This window comes from Carassius auratus, chromosome 28 (assembly GCF_003368295.1).
Source record: "Carassius auratus strain Wakin chromosome 28, ASM336829v1, whole genome shotgun sequence".
NCBI classification, from domain to species: domain Eukaryota; kingdom Metazoa; phylum Chordata; class Actinopteri; order Cypriniformes; family Cyprinidae; genus Carassius; species Carassius auratus.
Genome location: NC_039270.1, coordinates 22,575,310 through 22,588,208, shown reverse-complemented (window position 1 = coordinate 22,588,208; position 12,899 = coordinate 22,575,310). Strand labels below are relative to the sequence as shown.

Below are 12,899 nucleotides of genomic sequence, written 5' to 3'. Positions count from 1 at the left end.
GAAGGAGTTCCCAGGGAGATGCTTAACACTTGTTGGCCCTTTTGCCTTCTGCCTGCGGTCCAGCTCACCCCTAAACCATCTCAATTGGGTTCAGGTCCAGTGACTGTGGAGGCCAGGTCATCTGGCGCAGCACCCCATCACTCTCCTTCTTGCTCAAATAACCCTTGATGCCTTCAGTGTGACTCTACAATTTTCATAGTCATGAAAATAAAGAAACTTTTGGTCTGTACTGTATATATATATATATATATATATATGTATATGTGTGTGTGTGTGTGTGTGTGTGTGTGTGTGTGTGTGTGTGTGTATATATATATATATAATATATATATATATTTTTTTATTCTGCCCACCCCGATGTTATTTTGTCTACAATTATTTTTCGCAATTGCGGACAGAAACCACGGTTATTAGAAATATAATGAAAGCATTAGCTATATAATATCTTAAATTTATTCATAAAGGAGCGCAGTAGTAGTGGTGGTTCTGCTCTTGGTAACTATGAAGCCTTCAAATCCTCCACTGGGGCCATGGGAGAGCGTATGTCTGCCCTGAAGCAAGCATTTCAGGTACATTTTATTATCATTATTTATTTATTTTATTTTGTCTTGGTCACATCTTTCACTGAATTTCTTTTGCCACCCACTTTTTAAAGAAGTGGTTTATCAGCTTGATTGTGTTTTTGGGGTGCAATGTAACACATGTTTATGTTTAGTTGTTAAAAAAAGCACATTATTTTCACATATTTGACCTTTTATTTTACACCGCTGTTTCTGTTCTCATTAGAACCTTCTGTTGAGTTCCTGGTTCTATGAAGGGTTTTTCCAATGTTTTAGCATAAGTATATAATTGTAATAGCATTCCTATTTTTATATAATTTAAAGAAGAAACCAATCCGATGTATATTTGACATTTGAGGCTTAATACTATAGAAAAGCACATCTTATTTAATATAAAAATATAGCATGCAGTTGCATCAATGGCATAAACATCATTCAATGTAAATTGTGATAATCGTAATGAATAATCGCTATTACAATTTCAAGGGAATAAACGACAATTATGATTTTTGTCGTAATTGTGCAGCCCTGATGGGCAGGTTGACGTAAACATCATGGTTAGTGATGTCTCAATCCTGGGAAGAGGCTTGTTGTGGTCACTTCCAGTCTTAACTAACTTATGTTAAAAAAGTGAATTCATACTCAACCACCCCTTTAAATTCCTCAGTAAAGATGTATAGTTGTATGTACCAATTTCTGGATTTTGTTTGACTGCTCTTGCTTTCCCTCAGGCTCAGTATAAAAACCACTTTGTGGCAGCATCTGGTGTTCCTCCAAAACTCACCACAAAGTCCAGCAGCTCCTCTGGGTGGACCAGTGCGGGAAGTCTAAGTTCTCAGGCTCCCTGAGCTCAGTTTCAGACTTTTACTCTAGCTCTTCTTCAAAAGAGGGATCCTGTAGCGATAGGAATGCTGACGACAGAGGTCATCGTGGAGATCGTTATCGTCACAGTGGCAGGCAAAGTGGTGTAAACCTTGATCGCTACACAGAGAGGGACCGTCATAGTGACAGAGATCGTCACAGTGATAGCCGAAACAGTGAAGGGAGCCATAAGGACAGAGTGCGATGGTCAGAAAGAGATGGCGGCGAGAGTTCAGCGACTCATAAAGACAGCTTTGCAGTTCCTGATCCCCCCAAACGTAAGAAAAGCAGATGGGACAATTAAAGTGTACAGGAAAGCAGCCGTCAACTGTTCTTTGATCAGAATACAAAGCTGACCCAGTCTCCCTAGCAGTGTCTTTACCTGTCTGCTTGTCTTTTTTGTCTTTATGTAAGATGAAGCTGTTTTAATGGTGCCTAGGAGACTCCCACTCCATCACCCTTGTCATTTACCAGGAATAAATGCATCCATTACAGGCTGTTTCAGCAAGTTAGAATTGTGAATTGGCAAGATGAAAAGAATGCACCATGAGCCTATGTGTTGTGTTAAAGTATATGTGACTGTTCAGTGGCACGCTAGTTGTTTCTTTCTGAAGAAACTAATCAAATGAGAAATGTTGGCTGTGTAACAGAAAAACTCAAAAAATCAAAACCTCTTTGTTAATAGTTGCCAACCTTTTTGTGTTTGTGTGCGCTGCTTCACAAACTATTTGTCAACGATATATTTAGTTTAAGACTTTTTCAGACATTTTCCAGTGTGTTTTAATGTGTGTTGTTCTTAATGTCCATTAATGGGTTTCTTTCAGCATGCAGTAGTTTAAGCTGAAAGAAGGAAGTCTACCGTAAATCCACACACACTGATCAACCTAGTAATAAGACAACGGGAAGGAGGAGAAAACATTTTAGTGAATCTACAATAAAACTGTGACTGTGTACAACTACAACCTGACTGTGTAGAAACACAATGATCTTTATTATTTTGAAAACTCTAGTGTACAGTTCTGTCTGTGATCATGTTTCTGAATGAATAAAAAGAGGACACAAAAAGGCTTAGATGTTGGTTGTGTTTCAGAAAATTTATGTCATTTTTATATTTAAAGTAAACAATCATTTGGTATAGCTTCTAATACAACATGTACTTAAATGGGGCATAGTTTATTTTGAGTAAAGAGAAATAAATGGTTTTCACCTGTGACAAATTGATTGAGTAAATTAGCTGGTATAGAGGAAAATGATGCTTGTCACGAGAGAGGCGGAGCCATCCTGATTTTCAGCTGAATAAATTTGGATGGTGGAGAGCTAATGCATTATTGAACTGCAAGCTGAACAACAATGGGGTTTGGGCAAGTTGGATTTGGATTGGTGTTCCTTTTTGTGCTGGGATTTTCTGAAGCACAGTGGCGTCCCAGCGAGAGAAGTGATTGGACTCCAGGCGACTTTATGCCTAGGGCAAAAGTTCAGAAGACCGACTCTAGGATGCCTCAAATTCCCAAGAAACATGGCCCCAGTAAACCTGCATCTGCCCCACAAAGATTTCCTGTCCAAACACCAGCCAAGAGTGACTTTAGGAGGCCTTCTCAAGATGTTTTTGGTGTTCAGTCAAAAGAACAGATGCTGGGTCCAGTGACAAAACTGACCTGGCAGTTTCCAAGCCTGCCAGAAGAACCACAGCAGCCAGTCATCCCTTTTGATCCGCGTCACTTTGTCCCTCCCAACAGCATCGCGGCTCAGTGTAGAGAGGGTTCCATATATGTGGAAGTCAAGAAAGACTTCTTTGGGATTGGGAAGCTAGTGAGCTCTTCTGCTCTTACACTGGGAGGCTGTACTGCAACTGGAGAAGATCCTTCTGCTCAAGTGCTTGTCTTTGAGTCTGGATTGCATGAATGTGGCAGTGTAGTGATGGTGAGGTTTCAATGTTCCCTTTCTGTGGCTTGGAGTGTTTTGTGACTAACAGGACTCGTCTATCTTCAGGTGACTAACGATGAGCTTGTCTACACCTTCAAACTTCTCCACACCCCTCAAGAGGCTTCACTTGGTGTTCCTATTGTTCGGAGCATTAGTGCAGTGGTTGGAATCGAGTGTCACTATTCAAGGTGAGGTCAGGGTTCAAGGCTGCTGATGTACTGAAGTCAGGGTAAGGTGATGGTTTGACTCCCTTGCAGAAAGCATAATGTGAGCAGCGATTCCTTAGTGCCCAGTTGGGTCCCATATACCTCTATGGAAGCTGCAGAGGAGGTCTTGGTCTTCTCCCTCAAGCTCATGACCGGTTGGTGTACCAAATGCTCTTGTAACTATCCAGTGCTTGTGAACCTGTTCTAAAAGTTGTCTTTGTAGATGACTGGAGATTCGAGAGGCCTTCTAACCAATACTTCCTGGGTGACATCATAAACCTTGAAGCATCTGTGCTTTCATACAGCCATGTTCCCATCCGTGTGTTTGTGGACCGCTGTGTGGCTACAATAGTCCCTGATGTCACATCAGTCCCCAGATACTCCTTTATTGAGAACAATGGGTAAGTGGTGCACCTCATGTCTCCCACACTAGGTGTATGAAGTTTAACTTGGTTCCTTTCCCAGGTGCCTGGTTGATGCCAAGCTCACAGGCTCCAGATCTCACTTCATGCCTCGAACTCAAGGTGACAAGTTGCAGCTTCAGCTAGAGGCTTTCAGGTTCCAGCAACCAGACAGTGGACTGGTATGTGACCTGTGCAATGCTTTATATGCTGTGCTATCATGATCTACAAATGATGGTCTCTGCAGGTTTACATCACCTGCATGGTGAAGGTGGCCGTAGCAACAACGACTCCAAATCCTGAACAGAAGGCTTGTTCCTTCTCTGCTAATGGGTATGATTCCCCCCACCTCCTAAAGTGTACAGGTGACTGAGGAAATGCTTTTAACTTAAGGGTGTCTTGTCAGTTGGGTGTCTGCAGATGGTTCCGACCAGGTGTGTGGCTGCTGTGACTCCACATGTAGTACCAGAAGAGGAAGTGACCAGCCCCATAAAGGTCGGCTTAGTTTAGGTTGACCTTATTCTTTTTATGCACCGCTTTTTCTAACTGCTTGTTTTTTCCTCAGATCTGTGGTGGGATAAGTCCTCTGTTGGGCCCATCAGTGTTAAGAAATCTGGCCATGGCCAAAACTAACTGGAAGTGCTGTGACTTTATTAAAATGATCTTAATGGATTGTGCATTTGTCTTGCGCTTTTCTCTTTAAATCTACAATTTGAATCCTGTTATGTTGCTTTGCTGGAACTCCCATATGAGCCAAACTGCTTTTGACCACTGTCAAGTTTTCCATCTTGAGTGTCTTATAAAGGGGTCCTATTAAGTGGGGGATGAAAGTGACTTGACCTTCAGCCCAGTATGGTGACCCATACTCAGAATTCATGCATTTCATCCAAAGCAAACACACCTGGTGCAGTGGCCAGCCATTTATGCTGCACCGCCTGGGGAACATTTGGGGGTTCGGTGCCTTGCTCAAGGGCACCTAAGTCGTGGTATTGCCGGCCTGAGATTCAAACCCACCTCCCTGGGGTTAGGAGTCAAAATCTCTAAACACTAGGCCATGACTTCCCCCATTATGCTCCCGTACATAGTCTTGATTTTTGTTTTGAAGGTTTACAAGAGCAGGATCTCGCACTTGCCCAGACTTGCATGAACCAATCAAATGGTTCCTGTATCAAAAGGCCCACATTGTGAAATGCAAAGTGTGCTGTGACTGGATGTGGAATTATCGATGTTCTCGCTCCTTGATAGAGGAGCAGATTCAGTGAGCGCTTGAGGTGACGTGGAACGATGATTCCATCTCCTCTAAAGCGATACTAAACTCTAGTGGAAATGCAAACCGTGCTTAGTCGTACCGAGCTCTTTTTTTTTTACAAGGCTTACAAATAAAACCTCCAATAAGATGTTTGGTTTAACATTTTTAAATGTGATTAAGAATTAACAGAAGAAAACAATGGGCTTCTGGAGCATAAAATGTTTTCAAACTGTTTCTGGAGCCTCCCCGGTGGTATATTTCTTTTTATAAGACACACAGATTAAGTTGAGTACTCCACTAATCACCTAATGAGTTGATTCAGCTGAGAGACTCCAAAAATAAAACAACTTCATGTTGGTGATTGAAAAAAAAAAAGTCAAGCAGCTCCTCTGGGTGGACCAGTGCGGGAAGTCTAAGTTCTTTGCCTTCAGGATCACGAGAGGGGCATGACGGAACCCACATCTCCTACTTGACATTGTTTTCTTCCTCATTTCCCTACATGAAGCCCCCCCCCCTCCCCCAGGGGCTTCGGACTGGGGGTAAAACCATAGACTGTAAAAAAATATGGACGTATAATCGAAAATGGGTAAAAAGGCGGGAGCTGATTGCTGAAGCCACGCCCACCTAGCGCGACGGCATTGTCAGCAGCGGCAATCCACCTGTCACTCAAGTGGCCACGCCCTTAATTATGCAGAACTTTAATGCTTAATATAATTTAAACGGATGAGTTATAAAAAAATTCACCCCCTCACAGTTGTAACGAAGGGCAAAATTAGCAATATAGACCAAATCATTTTTTAAACCAGGCTGTAAACATGTTTTTTTCTGCTGTAAATTTGGGCATTTTAACATGGGGACTCTATGGGATTGACTCTCTTTTGCAGCCAGCCTCTAGCGGCCAGTCGATGAATTGCAATTTTAGTCACTTCCTTATTGGCATCACGAGAGAGAGCGGGAGGTTGCCGCTCGGGTAAAACCAGTACTGGTTACCAGGGCCCCAAATGAAGATGGGCTCTTAAAAAGTCTGGAATATATATTTTCAAGGGGGGGTGGGCGGGGAATTTAGGACTGCCTATGCATAGGGCCCGGGATCTTGTGCAGCACCCCTGCCCTCACCTCAGCTCGGGCACCAAAATGAGTGGCTTCAGCAGTGCAGGCTACCTGAGCTCAGTTTCAGACTCTTACTCTAGCTCTTCTGCAAAAGAGGGATCCTGTATCGATAGGAATGCTGACGACAGAGGTCATCGTGGAGATAGTCATTATCATCACAGTAGCAGGCAAAGTGGTGGAGACCGTGATCGCTACACAGAGAGGGACCGTCATAGTGACAGAGATCGTCACAGTGATAGCTGAAACAGTGAAGGGAGCCATAAGGACAGAGAGGGACGGTCAGAAAGAGATGGCGGCGAGAGTTCAGCGACTCATAAAGACAGCTTTGCAGTTCCTGATCCCCCCCAAACGTAAGAAAAGCAGATGGGACAATTAAAGTGTACAGGAAAGCAGCCGTCAACTGTTCTTTGATCAGAATACAAAGCTGACCCAGTCTCCCTAGCAGTGTCTTTACCTGTCTGATTGTCTTTTTGTCTGTATGTAAGATGAAGCCACATCTTCTACTTGCCATTGTTTTCTTCCTCATTTCCCTCCATGCAGCCACCCCCTCCCCAGTGTTGTGCCTGAATGCATTCATTGAACGATAGTTCATTAACTCGTTCATATTTTGGGCGAACGTGAACTGAACGTGCTGTTTAATGCCTGATGAACGTTGCTGTCAACTCGTTCATTCTGGTGTCTGTGAACGGCACGCTCAGGTTAACTTCGTTCAATAGGGTGCCAGATTTCTATAGAGCCTTCCAGGCGAAAACCCGGCTAAAACACACCATAAACGGGTCTTAATTTGTAGAGGAAAAACACTCAATCTGGCAACACCAGCCACCAGTGTCGCACCGCCGTCCGCCGCATGCGTGACGTGTCATCAAAAAAAAAAAGGCATGGAGGCGACAGCAGCATGTAGCAAGAAGGCGTATGGTCATTTAAAAGAATTTTATGATGTTTATGACAAGGTCGGTGAGAATGGGAGACAAAGCATTAAAGCAACAATGGAGAAATGCTGTCCCCTCAATGCTAATGTAAACCCTGGTTGGATAAGGATTCAAAATTGGATATGAAGATGAAATCTGATGCATAGCTTCATTGTTAAAACTGATAAAATAATTGCTGTCTGTGATTCTATATGGGCTGTTGCAATAATTTGAAAAATAATAGCTCGCAGCATCATATGGAAAAAAAGAACTATGAACTAGTTCATTTTTGGAACTTAGTGAACTTAGTTCAAAATTTTGTAGTTTTGAACTATAAATGGGGGCTTTAGGACTGCCTATGCATAGGGCCCAGGATCTTGTGCAGCGCCCCTGCCCTCCCCTCAGCTCAGGCACCAAAATGAGTGGCTTCAGCAGTACAGGCTCCCTGAGCTCAGTTTCAGATTCTTACTCTAGCTCTTCTGCAAAAGAGGGATCCTGTAGCGATAGGAATGCTGACGACAGGGGTCATCGTGGAGATAGTCATTATCATCAGAGTGGCAGGCAAAGTGGTGTAGACCGTGATCGCTACACAGAGAGGGACCGTCATAGTGACAGAGATCGTCACAGTGATAGCTGAAACGGTGAGGGGAGCCATAAGGACCGAGAGGGACGGTCAGAAAGAGATGGCGGCGTGAGTTCAGCGACTCAAAAAGACAGCTTTGCAGTTCCTGATCGCCCCAAATGTAAGAAAAGCAGAAGGGACAATTAAAGTGTACCGGAAAGCAGCCGTCAACTGTTCTTTGATCAGAATACAAAGCTGACCCAGTCTCCCTAGCAGTGTCTTTACCTTTCTGCTTGTCTTTTTCGTCTTTATGTAAGATGAAGCTGTTTAAATGGTGCCTAGGAGACTCCCACTCATCACCCTTGTCATTTACCAGGAATAAATGCATCCATTACAGGCTGTTTCAGCAAGTTAGAATTGTGAATTCGTCCCATTGGAATTATAAGGTTCTATCTGACATTTTTGTCAAAAATTGAGTTATTCCCATATTGTTATTCTTTGACAACTTATTTACATTATGTGATAGATTTTTTTTTTTTAAATGTTGTATACATTATGGGATTTTATTTAAAAAAACAATAAGGTTCTATCTACACAGTGGAATGCAACAACTTTGAAGCTCTTTGAAGCTCAATATCTCAAAACTACTTGGAATGCAGAGAGGACCTTATAATTCCAAGGGGACGAATTGGCAACATGAAAAGAATGCACCATGAGCCTATGTGTTGTGTTAAAGTAGATGTGACTGTTCAGTGGCACGTTAGTTGTTTCTTTATGAAGAAATGAATCGAATGAGAAATAGCTGAAACAGAAAAAAATAACAGGCAAAAAAAAAAAAAAATCAAAACCTCTTTTTAATAGTTGCCCACTTTTTTTCTGTGTGCGCGCTGCATCACAAACTATTTGTCAACATTATATATTTAGTTTAAGACTTTTCCAGACATTTTCCAGTGTGTTTTAATGTGTTTTGTTCTTAATGTCCATTAACGGGGTTTCTTTCAGCATGCAGTAGTTTAAGCTGAATGAAGGAAGTCTACCGTAAATCCACACACAGATCAATCTAGTCAAAAAACAATGGGAAGGAGGAGAAAACATTTTAGTGAATCTACAATAAAACTGTGACTGTGTACAACTACAACCTGACTGTGTAGAAACACAATGATCTTTATTATTTGAAAACTCTAGTGTACAGTTCTGTCTGTGATCATGTTTCTGAATGAATAAAAAGAGGACACAAAACGGCTTAGATGTTGGTTGTGTTTCAGAGAATTTATGTCATTTTTATATTTAAAGTAAACAATCATTTAGTATAGCTTCTAATACAACATGTCCTTAAATGGGGCATAGTTTATTTTGAGTAAAGAGAAATAAATGGTTTTCACCTGTGACAAATTGATTGAGTAAATTAGCTGGTATAGAGGAAAATGATGCTTGTCACGAGAGAGGTGGAGCCATCCTGATTTTCAGCTGAATAAATTTGGATGGTGAAGCACTGATGCATTATTGAACTGCAAGCTGAACAACAATGGGGTTTGGGCAAGTTGGATTTGGATTGGTGTTCCTTTTTGTGCTGGGATTTTCTGAAGCACAGTGGAGTCCCAGCGAGAGAAGTGATTGGACCCCAGGTAACTTTATGCCTAGGGCAAAAGTTCAGAAGACCGACTCTAGGATGCCTCAAATTCCCAAGAAACATGGCCCCAGTAAACCTGCATCTGCCCCACAAAGATTTCCTGTCCAAGCACTAGCCAAGAGTGACTTTAGGAGGCCTTCTCAAGATGTTTTTGGTGTTCAGTCAAAAGAACAGATGCTGGGTCCAGTGACAAAACTGACATGGCAGTTTCCAAGCCTGCCAGAAGAACCACAGCAGCCAGTCATCCCTTTTGATCCGCGTCACTTTGTCCCTCCCAACAGCGTAGCGGCTCAGTGTAGAGAGGGTTCCATATATGTGGAAGTCAAGAAGGACTTCTTTGGGATTGGGAAGCTAGTGAGCTCCTCTGCTCTTACACTGGGAGGCTGTACTGCAACTGGAGAAGACCCTTCTGCCCAAGTGCTTGTCTTTGAATCTGGATTGCATGGATGTGGCAGTGTAGTGATGGTGAGGTTTCAATGTTCCCTTTCTGTGGCTGGAGTGTTTTGTGACTAACAGGACTCGTCTATCTTCAGGTGACTAACGATGAGCTTGTCTACACCTTCAAACTTCTCCACACCCCTCAAGAGGCTTCACTTGGTGTTCCTATTGTTCGGAGCATTAGTGCAGTGGTTGGAATCGAGTGTCACTATTCAAGGTGAGGTCAGGGTTCAAGGCTGCTGATGTACTGAAGTCAGGGTAAGGTGATGGTTTGACTCCCTTGCAGAAAGCATAATGTGAGCAGCGATTCCTTAGTGCCCAGTTGGGTCCCATATACCTCTATGGAAGCTGCAGAGGAGGTCTTCGTCTTCTCCCTCAAGCTCATGACCGGTTGGTGTACCAAATGCTCTTGTAACTATCCCAGTGCTTGTGAACCTGTTCTAAAAGTTGTCTTTGTAGATGACTGGAGATTCGAGAGGCCTTCTAACCAATACTTCCTGGGTGACATCATAAATCTTGAAGCATCTGTGCTTTCATACAGCCATGTTCCCATCCGTGTGTTTATGGACAGCTGTGTGGCTACAATAGTCCCTGATGTCACATCTGTCCCCAGATACTCCTTTATTGAGAATAATGGGTAAATGGTGCACCTCATATCTCCCACACTAGGTGTATTGCAGTTTAACTTGGTTCCTTTCCCAGGTGCCTGGTTGATGCCAAGCTCACAGGCTCCAGATCTCACTTCATGCCTCGAACTCAAGGTGACAAGTTGCAGCTTCAGCTAGAGGCTTTCAGGTTCCAGCAACCAGACAGTGGACTGGTATGTGACCTGTGCAATGCTTTATATGATGTGCTATCATGATCTACAAATGAAGGTCTCTGCAGGTTTACATCACATGCATGGTGAAGGTGGCCGTAGCAACAACGACTCCAAATCCCGAACAGAAAGCTTGTTCCTTCTCTGCTAATGGGTATGATCCCCCACCTCCTAAAGTGTACAGGTGACTGAGAAAGTGCTTTTAACTTAAGGGTGTCTTGTCAGTTGGGTGTCTGCAGATGGTTCCGACCAGGTGTGTGGCTGCTGTGACTCCACGTGTAGTACCAGAAGAGGAAGTGACCAGCCCCATAAAGGTCGGCTTAGTTTAGGTTGACCTTATTCTTTTTATGCACCGCTTTTTCTAACTGCTTGTTTTTTCCTCAGATCTGTGGTGGGATAAGTCCTCTGTTGGGCCCATCAGTGTTAAGGAATCTGGCCATGGCCAAAAATAACTGGAAGTGCTGTGACTTTATTAAAATGATCTTAATGGATTGTGCATTTGTCTTGCCGCTTGCTTTTCTCTTTAAATCTACAATTTGAATCCGTTATGTGGCTTTGCTGGCACTCCCATATGAGCCAAACTGCTTGTGACCACTGTCAAGTTTACCATCTTGAGTGTCTTATAAAGGGGTCCTATTAAGTGGGGGGTGAAAGTGACTTGACCTTCCAAGTATGGTGACCATACTCAAAATTCGTGCATTTCATCCAAAGTGAACACACCTGGCGCAGTGGCCAGCCATTTATGCTGCAGCGCCTGGGGAGCATTTGGGGGTTCGGTGCCTTGCTCAAGGGCACATAAGTCGTGGTATTGCCGGCCCTGAGATTCAAACCCACCTCCCTGGGGTTAGGAGCCAAAATCACTAAACACTAGGCCATTACTTCCCCTATTAGACTCCTGTACATAGTCTTGATTTTGTTTTGGAGGTTTACAAGAGCAGGATCTCGCACTTGCCCAGACTTGCATGAACCAATCAAATGGTTCTTGTATCAAAAGGCCCACATTGTGAAATGCAAAGTGTGCTGTGACTGGATGTGGAATTATCGATGTTCCTGCTCCTTGATAGAGGAGCAGATTCAGTGAGCGCTTGAGGTGACGTGGAACGACGATTCCATCTCCTCTAAAGCGATACTAAACTCTAGTGGAAATGCAAACCATGGTTCGTCTTACTGAGCGCTTTTTTTTTTTTTTTTTACAAAGCTTAAAAATAAAACCAATAAGATGTTTGGTTTAACATTTTTAATTGTGGGGATTAAGAATTAACAGAAAAAAAACAATGGTCTGCTTGAGTATAAAATGTTTTCAAACCGTTCCTGGAGCCTCCCCGGTGGTATATTTCTTTTTATGAGACACTCACTGATTAAGTTGAGTACTCCACTAATCTAATGAGTTCATTCAGCTGAGAGACTCCAAAATAAAACTTGTTGGTGATAAAAAAAAAATTGCTATAGGGTTTAGGCAAGCAGTATTTGGAAAGTTATTGGTGTTTACTAGTTCATCTGAAGCACAATGGCAAGATAGATCAATGCAAAACAATGTAATGTTTAAGCTTCAACCGCATTGAACCAGGATTTCTCAGAGTCCAACAAAATCTGCTAATAACAGTACTGTATTAGCACCACAAAGGTTTCCTATCCAGAGACAAGCCATGATTGACTTTGGAAAGCCTTCTCAACATATTTTTGGTGTTCAGTCAAAAGAACTGCTGCTGGATCCAGTGGCAAAAGTGACATGGTGCTTTCCAAGGCTTCCAGAAGAACCGTAGCAGCAACACACTCCTTTTGAGTTGTGCCATCCTGTCCCTGCCAACAGTGAAGCAGCTCAGTGTGGAGAGGCTTCAATATCTGGAGGTGATGGAAGACATCTTTGGGACCACATGACGGCTAACGCCCTCTGCTTATAGACTGGGAGGCTGTACTGCAACTGGAGAAGATCCTAGAGTTGGGTACTCGAACTTGGACTCGGACTCGAGTCCAATTTTGAATGAACTCGGACTTGTCACGCACTCGGGTGAATTTGTACTCAGACTTGACATGGATTTGAACATTTTGGACTCGGAAAATATTCCGAGTACAGTCGAATCCGCGTGTGTAACAATAAAACCAGCATAAAATTGAGATGATAAATTAATGAATGTCTCCCCTTCTGTCATTTTACTGCACCACACCGGCAGGCAGCAGTAGCATATCATCTCACGCTTGCAGACGAAACACACGCATCACTCACTGGATATCAA

The 12,899-nt window shown here is 43.0% G+C and overlaps 2 protein-coding genes across 2 annotated transcripts; both read left to right on the top strand.

The window, feature by feature from the left end:
* The first annotated feature begins 2,749 nt into the window (after nt 1-2,749).
* On the top strand, nt 2,750-4,628 carry LOC113047201 (zona pellucida sperm-binding protein 3-like). Its single transcript, XM_026208524.1, has 8 exons — nt 2,750-3,341; nt 3,411-3,532; nt 3,602-3,705; nt 3,774-3,951; nt 4,016-4,133; nt 4,199-4,284; nt 4,358-4,446; nt 4,517-4,628. The coding sequence occupies exons 1-8, from the start codon at nt 2,772-2,774 to the stop codon at nt 4,582-4,584; spliced, it is 1,335 nt and encodes a 444-aa protein (XP_026064309.1). The 5' UTR covers nt 2,750-2,771; the 3' UTR covers nt 4,585-4,628.
* Nucleotides 4,629-9,272: 4,644 nt separating this feature from the next.
* On the top strand, nt 9,273-11,161 carry LOC113047199 (zona pellucida sperm-binding protein 3-like). Its single transcript, XM_026208522.1, has 8 exons — nt 9,273-9,875; nt 9,944-10,065; nt 10,135-10,238; nt 10,308-10,485; nt 10,551-10,668; nt 10,734-10,819; nt 10,891-10,979; nt 11,050-11,161. The coding sequence occupies exons 1-8, from the start codon at nt 9,306-9,308 to the stop codon at nt 11,115-11,117; spliced, it is 1,335 nt and encodes a 444-aa protein (XP_026064307.1). The 5' UTR covers nt 9,273-9,305; the 3' UTR covers nt 11,118-11,161.
* Nucleotides 11,162-12,899: the final 1,738 nt, after the last annotated feature.

Coding starts and splice junctions, on each gene's coding strand:
- LOC113047201 (XM_026208524.1), top strand. CDS start 2,772: ATGGGGTTTGGGCAAGTTGGATTTGGATTGGTGTTCCTTTTTGTGCTG. Junction 3,342..3,410: donor AATGTGGCAGTGTAGTGATG/GTGAGGTTTCAA, acceptor GTCTATCTTCAG/GTGACTAACGATGAGCTTGT. Junction 3,952..4,015: donor TCCTTTATTGAGAACAATGG/GTAAGTGGTGCA, acceptor TTCCTTTCCCAG/GTGCCTGGTTGATGCCAAGC.
- LOC113047199 (XM_026208522.1), top strand. CDS start 9,306: ATGGGGTTTGGGCAAGTTGGATTTGGATTGGTGTTCCTTTTTGTGCTG. Junction 9,876..9,943: donor GATGTGGCAGTGTAGTGATG/GTGAGGTTTCAA, acceptor GTCTATCTTCAG/GTGACTAACGATGAGCTTGT. Junction 10,486..10,550: donor TCCTTTATTGAGAATAATGG/GTAAATGGTGCA, acceptor TTCCTTTCCCAG/GTGCCTGGTTGATGCCAAGC.